At 47.2% G+C, this 13,764-nt stretch overlaps 1 protein-coding gene across 1 annotated transcript in view; it reads left to right on the forward strand.

The window, feature by feature from the left end:
• LOC119445472 (glucose 1-dehydrogenase 1-like) overlaps positions 1 to 7,485 on the forward strand; it is a 56,162-nt gene extending 48,677 nt beyond the window's left edge. The window contains exons 7-9 of the mRNA XM_037709754.2: positions 1,487 to 1,523; positions 6,254 to 6,317; positions 7,123 to 7,485. Coding sequence (XP_037565682.2) covers positions 1,487 to 1,523; positions 6,254 to 6,317; positions 7,123 to 7,296 — 275 coding nt within the window. The 3' untranslated portion in view covers positions 7,297 to 7,485. The remainder of the gene's footprint in view (positions 1 to 1,486; positions 1,524 to 6,253; positions 6,318 to 7,122) is intronic.
• Positions 7,486 to 13,764: the final 6,279 nt, after the last annotated feature.

Consider the following 13,764-nt stretch of genomic DNA (forward strand, 5'->3'; position numbering starts at 1 on the left):
AAATATTTAGGGGCTTTAGAAATAATCGACCATTCGAATCACAGAGGCAGTGAATTTGGCGAATAACCTCTGCGGGAAACGAACAGGCGGAGGAAGTAGCATTGAATTGTATGTATGTGTTGTTGTATATGACCATGTATGTATTGATGATAAGAACCATAATTATTATGACTTATATTGTTATTGACGCCATCTAGTGGTAATGTATTGCTTTTGCAACCTCAAGGGGTAATCTATTTTGTTGAATTTTCATCAGGGCCCTTCGTCTCAGCAATTTTTGCCTCTTCCTCGTTTCGCACACACATGTAGTCAAGACGAACTTCGAAGCTTACACAAGTTTAGTTCCGAAGCTTTAGTGAGGGTCAAGGACGTATGTGAATTTACACAACAACCGGTTTCTTAGTTGCCAACACCTTAATGACGCGACATACGTGAACCACCACAACTTACTCCTCCGTCTCCGTATTCGCTGAGTATTTTCCCACATTGTACACAGTTTCCGTCACGGAATCGGATGAAGGCCGAACCAACTATAGACTTTTGCATTAGGGGTGCGGTGAAGCGAAGAGCACGTTACAGAGAAACCTGAGATAATATGTCGACGTTTATATTAGAACAGCCAAACGCGAGTAGTGAGTCACGGTTACTAGAATATTGGTACCATATTCATGACCAGAATTGTGCCGTACAACTAGGGACACGGCGACAGAAACAATACAAACAGGCCCGTGGTTTTCATTATCCGCGTCCCTATAGCTGTGCCACAATTGCGGACCAAAACATGCAACTACTAGGCCCACAACTTAATTTATTGGTACTAGAATATTGGTAAAACACGCACACACATACACGACACAAAGTGCCGAATAGCGACAAATCATCTACTGAAGCTCCGAGTACATCGACATTGAATTAAAACCTTGTCACATAATTAACTGCACATGGAATAAACAAGTGTACATAAAACAAAAATGCCCCCTCTTGCCATTGGAGGGTTTTCATTTCTTTTGTCTGTGATTCTGTTATGACCACACATGCTGTTTTTCTGCAGTTAAATGACAAGATTTTATTTTTTGTTTTCAGTTTGCACCGAGGCCCCATCACGCCAGTTCTGAGTTCTTTTTTTTTCTTTCGTAGATCTGTTTTTATTTTTTATGTGTTGTCATCACTTGAGTCAATAATTAGTAGTGAGCGCTCGCTTGTGTCATTTCGTTAGTAATCGCTTGCTATCGCACAGTTCGTCAAGTAGAAGTTACAGTCTGAATAATACTTGAACGGTGTGACCCCTAACAAAGATGAACATAGGCTCTCTGAACGGAGAATTGATCCGTTCATCAAGCCAGTGACATTTCAACGAGCTGTGTCAAGTTAGTAATTCAGATGTAGCTATCCACGCCATTCATATATCCCTTATTGTTACAGATGGCACTGCGATAGTTTACGTTGTCGTCTAACTTATTTTATTTTTACACGTTACCTTTTGCAGAGAACGCGCCGTTCGGGGTTCGCGTGAACACCGTCAAGTAAGTGAAATGTAGTTTGTTTCTATTTCTAGTCTTCTTTATAATGAGAACATTTTGCTTGGCCGCAGTTCGCTTCAGCGTATTTGTACTCTCGAGCTTTTCATTAGTGCAGCATCTACGTACTTAGTGTAACAATTTAGCGTTGCACAAGCGAACCATCCCGGCCATGGAACGTTGGGAAAGTTCGAGTATTTCCCATTCCATCCATGTTTATACCTGTCTGGCGCAACAAGTGCACTGAGCTTCCAGAGCACCAGTCTGTGTTCTGAGCACCAATGTATGCATCCATGTATGCACATCTGCGCAATATGCTATGGAAGTTGGAAGCTGAAATGTCAAAACGGTTTATATTGTAAACGGATATGTAATCGGAGGTCCCGATTCAGTCTCCGACTATGGGACCTCCTTCTGTATACACATATTTTGTAATTCATTCAATGCCCTAATAAAACCACTTCTGACTCTGACTCTGAAAACGGTTTAACTGTGTACCGGGTGTCCAAAATGATGCTTTACAAATTTTTTTAAATCTCTTGTGGCAGGTAGCATAATTAATATCGTGGAGCTGGGTTATTCGAGGAGGCGGATATTAGTAGCACGAAAAATCGAAACACACATTCAAATAGTTACCTGAAATTGACTTATGTACTTGTTAGTTAATTACTTTACGACATATATTCCAATTTACGAATTTTAGCACGTGAGTTTGCACGACGCATCCAGTTGAAATGAATTTACAGGATGACACCAGTTTCGACATATTATTTCACAAGGTGTGGGATGAAATACATGGGCGTTCCAGTTACTTTTCAGTTCCAGTTCAATGTATAAAACAGTATTTTGGTAAAAAAGTAATTGGAACTACGGTGCATTTTTACGGCGAGTTTGATGGCGCATATATCCAAACTAGTGTCATTCTTGAAATGCATTCCAAGTGGGTACACGCCTCACCGGCTACAATTTGCAAATTGCAATAAGTGTCGTACAGTAATTAACTAACAAGTTAATTAGTGATTTCTTACTAGTTATTTGGATATGTGATTCGATTTCACGTGTTATAATGTCCCACTCTTCGAATAACCCAATTCAACGATAATAATTACGCTACCTGCCACAGGAGATTTTTAAAAATTCCGTAAAGTTTAATTTTGAACAGCCGGTATTGTACGTTGTTCATGTGAGACTGGTCATCCATGCAGTAAATAAGAATGGAACGATACAAGCAAATGCTGATTTTAATGGAAATCTAAAGCTTTGTAAAGATAAATTATTCGTGGATAAGTCTGTACCTTTAACGAAAACTATTTGCTACGGTAACTTAGTGGCTATGGCTGCAGCACTACTCAACCCGAGTTCGCGGATTCGATGCATTCCGCGGCGGCCGCATTTCGATGATAGCGAATGCAGAAAACGCTCGTGTTATAGGTGAGCTTTAAAGAAACCCGCGTTTTCACAGTTACTCCGGGGTCATCCCTCATGTTACTACGGCACGCCTTGAAGTAATATCGTGGTTCTGGCCCGTAAAACCCCAAAATTTAGGCAGGACGTTTTGTTGGACTAGTTGGTTGAGGTTCATCTTCGTGTAAATTGTACTAATTTACTAGTATGCGTCGTCCTCTTTAGTGCCATTTCAACTCAAAATTTCACGTTTTCTAGAAAATAGATATCGCGCGAAAACTGGCGTTATGTTTCGTGTCATGTTTTTAATTACTCTCAGAGGAAATTTATTTCATGTGGTAAACCTTACGCTAGTGAACTATTGATCCTATGTGCAGAAAACGCGTTATAAAGAGCCTGAGGATTCAGTTCTGAAAAAAGAAATACTAATGTTTAATTCCACTATTGCATATCGATATCTCGCTCATGCTTAGCCGATAACTAACATCTTGAGTTACTCGGTGCTGTCGCGATGGTGCCGTCAAGCGATCTATTGTCAAACTCCTTGTAAGCACATCGAATCACGAGGTCAACGACCAATAAGATACAACGTTTCGCAGATTTTTCCGGGTATTTCTACAATGCACTGCATTCAGATATAATGCGTCCCGATTGAACATTTCAGATAAGCACATAGCTCGACAATGTTTTTCAATCGACACGTATGTTTAGGCACGTATCTCCGTAAGAGAAGCGGTCGGTTAATGCGGCTGACAGCCTTCGGCGAAAGCACACATAGGTATGTTTATAACGTCATATCGGCGCTCATCGCTTGTTATGCTGACACTGTACACACGAAAGAATAGTCTGTCTAAAAGCAACCATGGGAAAGCTGAATTACAGAGTGATTTAACCTCGTTAGACTTGTTGATTCGTCAGCTTAGACGGGCCGATTGAGTGTAGACAGACTCAGCGGGTACGGTAGACCTAACCTTCGCTGGAAGTGAACGATCTCGGCGCGGCTACCTGATGAATGGGAAAATGTTTGTATTTGAGCTTCACAACCTTTTAACTATTATTTTTAGTACACTAGGGAAAGTGGAAGCGCACGAATCACCGCAGCTTTGTTGTCGGTGCGATAATATCAATCAGCGGCAGGCTTTCTGAGGTCCGTTCGAACGCGTCTGTACGGCTGCTCGGTTTCGTGTCGACTGTACAACACTGCGACAACTCGCAGTCATTGATTGCGTACAAACTACTAGAAAACGAGGCGTTATCTGCGTAATTTCGTTCACGAATACAGCTATCCGCAGAGTCAAAAGGGAAATGTACCAAGCGAAAGTTATCTCAAGTGTCGCTTATGCATGGGCTAGCATCACGCACCTTTATTCCAAGCTGCAACACCGCCGACACGAAATAGACTTTTATGATCCCAACTTATAGCGCTATATTTAGGACAGGAGTCTCTTTTTTTGGACAGGAGATGCTCATAAAATTGTATCAAGCATTTAATATTCAACAGCGCCTATACTCTGGCAGTGCGGCACAAACGAAAGTAGCGCAGTCTCCAGTACGAGCCAGCGAACTCCAGCGCGTGTACAGCGCACACCAGTGCGCCCCAGCGTCATAGCAGTGAAATCAGCGTCTCGTCCAGCGTGACCCAGCACTTCTCCAGCGATCTCACCAGTGCCGCAGTGACTCCCAGTGACTCCCAGCGTGCGCCAGCGTCCCCAGTGCCAGCCAGTGTCAAAAAACGCGCTGGTTTCACACTGGAAGGCACTGGAAGACACTGGTTTTTGCAATAGGGTTGCTATAAGTGGCTGGGTGGTAATTCTGGAGTGACATTATTGTTGTGCCAAGAACCGAGCGAAATGACCAAGTGTAAAGCTGAGTGGTTATTGACGAGATTGCAAAATCGGAAGACGTAACTTGTCTCTGCTGTTTGAACAGTTAGAGAGAAAACAATTCACGGAGTTGCGAGAGGCTACTCAGAAGTAATCTGTGGAGTTGCTACCGTATATATTTCACTTGTATTTATTTATAAGCTTGGCTAAAGTTCGCTTGCAGGCGTCATATAACATTATATTCAGGCCAAGTGTTCCTTGCGATAGAAGCTTTCGTAGATGATGACACTTTTTAAACACGTCGGTATATTGAAATCGACTCCTTGTCAGTGAATTCTCGCTATTTCTTACGGAAGAGGTGCATTAGGGAATCTGAAAGAAAAAGAAAAACGGGAAAAGTACATCACCACATGTAGATTATGAATATGGCAAATATAAGTTACGGTGAATAAGTACATGGTGCTCATTGCCCTGAACAACGGCAAGACACTCACTGACTTGCATGTTTAATTATTTTATAATACATGTGAAGGTAGTACTAATATAATTAAAGTTTCCACGGGCAACATACACTTGAGTTCAGTGCGAGGCATGCTTCTTAGACGCTATAACGTGAAACCTCATGTCTTCGAAAAAATGGCTGGTTCCTGTATATTTTGCTCCGGTGGATGTAAAGCTTATGCTTTACTAAAGTTACGAGACATGCTTGCTTGCTTTGCTGGCATAGGCATCGCGTTAGCAATAATTATGTCAAGTTACCGGTATACGGGTATATTAGGTCACACAAATTTCGACGATTAGATTTCCGTGTTTAAAGACTAACAAACACCTACGCATACGCGTGCCATAACACAGCCCCTGGCTAGGTGCCTACTCACACAGGCTCAAAGACATACGCATACGTCTATTTAAAAAATAGGTTTGTCCAGTAGCTAGCTTAACCTACAAAGCCTTGGCTGTTAAGCGATTTTAAAGCGAAAGCGTTAAGGGCCCCGTGTCGCAGAAAATCCGGTGTCGGTGTCGGTTTAAGCATCGGCGTTCGTGGCGTCCGTGGCACAAAAAATGCATTCTGAACCACCCCGACCACACACACCCACCGCGTGGCGCCAGGGGTTAGTGAAAAAAATTGAATTTCTCAAAGTAAAATTTGTCAGAAAAATCGTTAAATACGAATTACCTACAACCTAAAGACATGCCAGCGTCGAATGGTAATTTGAATATTCGCGAAAAAAGCCTGATAAGCAGCCAGGGATCGTTGAATGCTATCGTGCTCTACTCTGAAAGGCGAAGCTTAAGCGTCTTCCAATGCTGATGGTGCGCGGCTCAAGCAAGCACCGCTCAGGCAACAATTTTAAATACGCCATTTTTCTATTCCTTACCGAATAATCTGGAAATGCTGGCCGATCAATGGGTTCAGAATTAGCAGTTGATTCCCCGCTATTCGTTCGTCCATTGTAATCGCACTAACAATAACTGAAGCTTTCTCTCGCATTGTTTTGTCTTGTCCAGCCCAGCGGTCATCAAGACACCCATAGGAAAGCAGCCTGGGGACAGTCTGGAAGACCATATGCGGGTATACAATTATTTATTTTTTTCGTAATCAAGTTCGTATGCACCGCCTTCCCAGCAACAGTGCTTCTTGTCGAGTGCGCATTCACTGAAAGCGTCGGCGCGGCACATCGCGGTGGTTACGGAGGGAGGCTTGTGGGGTACGTAATAACCTTGAAGCACGATGTAAAAACAGTGACGACCGTTAGGACATGGACAAGCGCTATGCGTCCGTCCTGTAGTCACTCTGTTTCCTTCGCGCTCACAAGTTTATTATGGAATGCCAACTAATCCACTGCGAAGCCTTTCAAGTACGTTGCTAAGCCGCGTGCCGACTTAATGGGTTGTGAGACTTGAACAACGCCTTCAGTTGTAGTAGGTCTATGACTAACGTCGAATTATTCGACATGAACCTGCAATACTTCATTTATGGCGCTTGAACAGCAGCACCAGTTAGAAACTAGTGCGCACCGGCGCTGGCGTGACGTAGCGTAGGGGATGAAGACTCCCAGCGCGTTCGTCGGGCGTGAGTGATAGCGCTGAATCTCCGCCTAGAATCATCTCCCTGCTGAAGCGGGGCACCACTCTACGCATTGATCTTTCAGATATTCATCGAAAATATTACCTGCAAGATATCCCCAGCACCTCATGTAAAACCCAAATGGGGTACTTCAGGTATCAATAAAAGTATTTTTCATGTAACGTAAATATTTAATGAGGGCCAGAGCTATATCCCTAAAATAGTGTAGTGCATTTGGATTCATTACTTTGCAGCGTCACGCCGAGTTGTATGCCTAAGTGTTCGCGGTGTGACTCGTGCATCCGTGCAGATGCTGGATTCAACGGGCCCCGCACACGCCTTGGGCAGACCAGGCACCGCGGACGAGGTTGCCTGTTGCATCGCCTTCCTGGCCTCGGACGACGCCTCCTTCGTCACTGGAATTACAATGCCCGTCGACGGCGGCATGCAGCTGCTGTCGCCTCTCAATCGTCGCGATATCTGAAAGAAGACCCAGAGGTCAACGCCACAGCAAGTCAAAACACATAGCCGGTGTTGGCCAGTGATGCGCAAGGGAAGAGAAATCGATATCATTGTGAATGCACTGGCGCATGATATGAACACATGTTCATGAAAGACCATTATGGAGCATATGGATATACGCTTTCACACTAATAAATATGTATTGGCTGCAGGGAAGTCTTGTTCTGAGTTACCTTTTGCAAGGCCTCAGTCCCTGGCGCGGCCGTGAGTATGTTCATCTGCAGCGCATGCCGTATTTTACGTTTGTCATACTGAAAGCTATGCTTAATCAACAGCGGATTTTGTCTTGTTCTGCTAATCGTTTTATCTTATTTCCCCTTCCCCAAATGCCGCGTAGCTAACCGGGCTGAGTCCTGGTTTACCTTTCTGCGTTTCATTTATCCTTCTCGCCTCTCTATTCTCGCGATCCCGTTTTCCTGAGTGTGGGGTGGCATCAGCAGCAGGTGAGGCAGAGCCGGTGCAAGCTGGTTATGTAAATACTGCGACGGTGGCGGGGTGTTTTTGCCATTTTTCAGATGAAATTGGCCTGAAGTCATTTCCGGGAGCTGCTGCTCTGCTCCCGGCTTGTGTGCAGACGTTCTGCTCTCCACGTGTGCGACAGAACTAACGCGGTAACTCCTCCCGCCTACACTGGGTCACTCGGTAGCCCACGGTCGAATGGGTAGCGCATCCAGCTGATGTGCTGAGGTGACAGGGTTAGAAAGCAACCATTCGAACAACTAAAGTCGCTGAGTATGTGGCAATGTGTACATGTGTACCGTTCTTCAAAGAACTTCTTTCTCGTCGACATGGCTGACAGTAGATGCGGGAAGGGGTAGGTACCGCCGTTCGAAGAAACTTTCTGACGCCGACTGGGACCACTGCGTATGTGACACTCGGTCTGTGATGGTCTTCGATAAACCTCATTGATGCCTACTTGGGTCAATGAGCCGGTGGTGTGTTCCGTTCTTCCATGAAAGTCGTCGACGCGAACTTCAGTAACCAGGTCTGTACCACTGCGAATGTGACGCTATACAATGACGACAAGAATCCCATAAGTTTGTCCGATGCTGTGCGGAATGAAACCCACGTCACAAGGGTCCCTCAAGGACAGCAACCGGATGCATTAGCAGGCTACGCCGCAAATTCGCTGGCTTTGTGCCGCTCCTCAATAAACCTCTAGGCAACTTGGGTCACTGGGTGCCCAGCAACGATGGGTCAATTCTGCGCGTTCACACGCAGTGGCGCGCCGTGTATTTCGGAGGCCACACGCAGGCTTCGTGAGTGGCGCCAGATGGTGCCAATTGTTCTTGGGGAAGCCCGAAAGAGGGATACCGCTGCCATACGTAGACGCCTCATACATTACTTGTTTCGATGGTGGCAATACGTTGTGTCGCTATATTTATTCAATGCTAAACCATTACCGTCGACAGTCATCACGAGATGGGTTCCGCCGAATTTTAACTTTGCATAGATATATGAGGTAGTAAACAAACAATATTGCCTTGCACTGTTAGTGCGTCCTTTGCAGCCCTTCATACATTGCTGATCTGCATTAACAGTTGTTTTTAAAAGGTTGTGTTGGTGATCATTCCTGGTTTTATTGCGATAGCAATTATGTGGACACTGCAAGTGCATTTCTGCCGTCGCCGTCGTCGTGATCTTCCGTATAAAGTCCAAACATGATAACATCGTCGTCGCACGCCGTCATCCGACACAAGTAGGATGAGGGGATGGTGGAGGGGAAGCAAGGGAGAGGGGAGGGGCCTTCTACTCCAGCGCCTGCTGCTTACGGCGCGGCCGCGCGGCGCCGTATAGTGAAAACTATCTGCGGTGTGGACAAAGTACGCCTCGCCGAGTGCCGGTAGCTTCATATGCGCTGTGCTTTCGACGTTTAGTTCGCTTTGAAGCGAAAAATAGCACGAAGGTCAATTCGCTCGCCGCTGCTGCTGTGCTTCCAGACAGCCAGGTTTTGACAGCGAGTTTCCGCGGTCGTGGAGCGAGATGTTTTCACATTTACCTGTGCACGCGTGAAACCGTGCTGCTTAAATTACTTAAAAAGAAAGATTTTGCAAGTTTCTGCGGCCCATAAAACTATCATTCTTACTTCGTATAGCTGTCTACTAATTAGCTATCGCAATCGATGCTTCTCATTTCGGGCGAAACTGCGGCTTTTTAGTTGGGAAGAAATATGCAGTGACGCTGAAAATTCACTGAAGGAGGGAAAAGAAAGAGAACTACCGGGAGATTAACCGGCTCGCTCAATGTGCGTGCTAGGAGTTAGGTGGCGCTATAAGGTAGGCCGATCTTGAGTACAATATTGTCGTTTCTGAGCACCTGGGTCTCCAATGAAGCGCAGGCCTTCCTTGTTTCTCGGAATTCGAGAATACTCTCACCGGCTGGGCCAATGAAAAGGTGAAAAAATCGTCGATATATAATTTCCAGGCATTAACATCCTAAGGGCCTTTTGTATAGACACAAACTAACAACGTTTAAATAAGGAAACCTCACAATGACTGTCGACAGTAATGCGTTTAACATTGAATCAATATATGTAGATAGATAGCGTATTACCACCGTCGAAACGAGTTATGTATGAGGCGTGTACTACAGCGAAAATACTCGCTCGCACTTCCCGAAAATACTCGTTCGCCTTATAGACAGGTCGACACAAGGCCTGCGCGTGGCCTCCGAAATATATGGATTGCCGATGCTTGTGAACGCTGAGAAAAGCGTCATGCGCCAACCGGGCTCGTCTCTCGCGCTTCTTTCTGTATCGCCATCTAATGGAACTGCCTAGAAGTCCGCGTGTGGCTTTCGAGTCGAGAAGCGTGATGTGCCGTGGCCTGCGAACGCTGAGAAATGCTTCCTCGCTTGACGTACACTCAGTGGCACATACTCAGTGACCCAAGTTGACCCGCCGCGGTTGCTCAGTGGCTATGGTGTTGGGCTGCTGAGCACGAGGTCGCGGGATCGAATCCCGGCCACGGCGGCCGCATTTCGATGGGGGCGAAATGCGAAAACGCCCGTGTACTTAGATTTAGGTGCACGTTAAAGAACCCCAGGTGGTCCAAATTTCCGCAGTCCCCCACTACGGCGTGCCTTATAATCAGATCGTGGTGTTCGAACGTAAAACCCCATAATTTAATTTTTTCAAGTGACCCAAGTTGGCGAAATGTTCACTGAAGAGAAACACATGCATACTCAGTGCATTCATGGCGCAGCCCGCTAAAGGTTCTCGTGAAAGGCGTTCATTGAGAAGCGACACAAACAGAGTTAACTTGTGGCGCAGCCTGCTAATGCATCGGGTTGCTGTCCTTCAGAAACTCTTGTGACGGCGGTGCGATTCCGCTCAGTAACGGATAAACATGGGGGATCGTTTTCGTTATTGTAGAGCGGTACATTCGCACTGGCACATACCTAGTTACTCAAGTTGCGACCACTGTTGCGCGCGCTCACTCACATAAGCTCATATATATATATATATATATATATATATATATATATATATATATATATATATATATATATATATATTATAACGGAAGAAAGGAGACAGAGACAACGCCCCTTCCTGGGCCAGCTGTTCTATTATCTTCCTCGTTGCTTTCTCTCTGCTAGCGCCCGCTTTGAGAGCGCCCGCGACCAACGTCACTTCACCTTCACACTCGGCCACGTTGCAAGTTTCCAGCGCGCTTGCAACCAGACAACTTGTCCAGGGAGTGAGGTCATCGTTGTCGAGCCGTCCAGCGCGCTACCACCTTCTCTGGCGGGCGGAACTGACTGTTGCGCTCTGGTCGGAGGTCTCGCCGACGATTATACCGCCGCAGATGTGCCCGTAAGGCAGGAGATGCTTCACAATGAAACGCTGCATTGCTCAGCTGTCGCGTATGTCTTTTCAGTGTTTTCGCTGACTGATCAAGTTTCGCCTATGTGCTCGAATACGCTGAGCTCGACGAAATGCCTGCTGTTGCTGCTTCCGCCTTATCTGAAAGTGGAACAAGGATCGTCCGCTTTGAAACCGATGGTTGTTTGCGCATCTGGGCCCGAATTCACACAATATTCTTACGCTGGAATTGTTCATAAGAAATAATTATAGCCAATCCGGATGCCAGGCATATCATTAGTGAAGGCGGTCAGCCAATGGCAAAGCGAACTTACGAAAGTAAAAGCCTTCTCAATGTGGCCCCTGTTTTCTTATGTGTCTCTTGCAGTCTCTTGAGATGGTAACTTGCGATGGTCTCTTGAGCGTCTTGAGGCCTCTTGCGCGTCTTTCGCGTGCAGGCAGGTCTTCGATGATGATGAGCTCAGAGTGTTACTTGACTTCGTTGCTTTCAGCGAGGCCTCACTCAGCGCGGGACCAACATCCACGCATTCGGCCAATGACTGCATTGAAATTCTAGCATCTGGCGGGTCCGGACGGTTCTGCTTGCTGCGATCCGTGGACATATCGTGTACCCGGAGTACTAGGTGCTCAAGTACTACAAGAGCCGGTGCCTCCATGTGCTCCGGCATTGATGAATTCGGGAACTGCTGCACCAACTGCTGTGGACGGAAAGTGGTCACGGTTTTTAAAAGTGATGGTGTAGTGTCGGAAGCTGACGCTGAGACCGAGAACCACGGTGGAAAAAATGGCTCGCATCCGCGGTCTACCACGGAGCAGGCTCTGAGCCCATCTAATAAAACCTTGCCGGGTGCAGCTTCAGTGCCGAGACGGTGCAACTCCCGAGCTTCACTGGGTTGCCCCGCAGCACCTCGGCTGGCGTGGACTGCCAAGTCGAAGCAGCAGTGGTGGCCTGCTGCGTTTATGCGTTGTGGTAGAGCCGATGGTAATGGAGTGTGATGCGCCGCTTGGTGGTGGCCCGAAGGCGGAGCCCTAGTCGCCACGTGCTTCCCACCGTCAGTGGTGGGGCCGACGATGACACTCGGGGATCCGGCGTCTGCGGCAGCGCAACCAGCAGGCCTCTGTGTGGAGGCGTTGTAGGACACGATTGGCACGGCAAAGCGGTGTCCATCCGCGGAGCAGTGTCCTGGCCGCAGGATGAACCCAGGACAGTGACGATCAATGTCCAAGGCAGCGTGGATGGCATGCCTTGGCGGCTTGGAGATCGAGGTAGTCCAAGGTGCGGTATCCATGAACAGGGAAGCGTTGACGGCGTTTCTCGCCAGAGGGACCCAGGACGGCGATATGCAGGACAGCGCAAGGCCTCCGCAGTACGGTGCTTAAGGCTGGAGTGCCTTAAGCACCGTATTGTGGAGGTCTTGCGCCCTCTTGCATCTTGCCGTCCTGGGTCGCCCCGACGAGGGAACGCTGTCAACGCTTCCCTGGTCATGGATACCACACCAGACTGGGCTTTCGCCGTCTGCGCCATTGTACAGGAATGAAGGCGACCGAGACAGCACCCGTTCCTGGGTCAGCTGTTCTATTACCTTCCTCGTCGTCGTCTCTCTGCTAGCGCACGCTTTGCGAGCGCCGGAGGCCAAGTTCACTTCACCTTCATAGCATATATATGCTATATATATGCTATGACATATATATATATATATATATATATATATATATCGGTTGGCAAACGTTACGACGGTTGCCAGTGTGGACACGAGCCCTTGTCGACCATCCGACAGATTGTCCGCGAGGAACTTTCCCGCCGCGAAGAGATGTCGCGTCCAACAGCTAACCACCATGGCATGTACACGTCGCGTGAGGGTATGACTGCGCCACATTCGGCCCCTTGGCAACCGATGGTTAGCGCAGCGGCCGTAGAGTACAGCGCGGCCCCACAGTCTCGGATGACAACACGCTCTCTGACTCCGCGCTATGACCGACGCGCTCAGCACACGCCTTCTCGACGCCTGATGTATCGTCATGACACACGCCATGAACCAGCCCACTACATAAGGGAAAATGACAATGTTCGGTTCATCGACGAACAACCAAAGTTTCGACCTCCCCCGGTATGCTACTCTTGCGGTGTCCCGGGTCATATATCTCGGTTTTGCAACCAGCGTATGACCACGTGGTATGGCCATCCCTCAGAGTTTTCACGGCCCTCCGAACGGCCCCATGGTGTCCCGTGGCCAGCACACACATCCTCTGGCGACGAGTATTGGCCGCGCAGCTCCCGGAATCGCTCCCCGGCATCTGACAGGAGTTTGACGCCCCCACCGCGTCGTCGTGCTTCCCGTTCTCCCTCACGCGTGCGTGCAACATTATATATATATATATATATATATATATATATATATATATATGAAGGCGGGACCCCAGCCGAAACGTCAGTAAAGTCTTGTTATGTTTTTCCTATGTGCTTCTATTTTTTGAACTACTTCTGTGCCGGCTCCTGTTGCTCTTTACTTCACTGATATATATCCGAAAAAAACTTCACTTCACTGAAAATATAGCCGGTGGAAAGCGGCCACCGGTGAAAGATAAACATGTATATGTGTCAAT

Source organism: Dermacentor silvarum, chromosome 3 (genome assembly GCF_013339745.2).
Source record: "Dermacentor silvarum isolate Dsil-2018 chromosome 3, BIME_Dsil_1.4, whole genome shotgun sequence".
NCBI classification, from domain to species: domain Eukaryota; kingdom Metazoa; phylum Arthropoda; class Arachnida; order Ixodida; family Ixodidae; genus Dermacentor; species Dermacentor silvarum.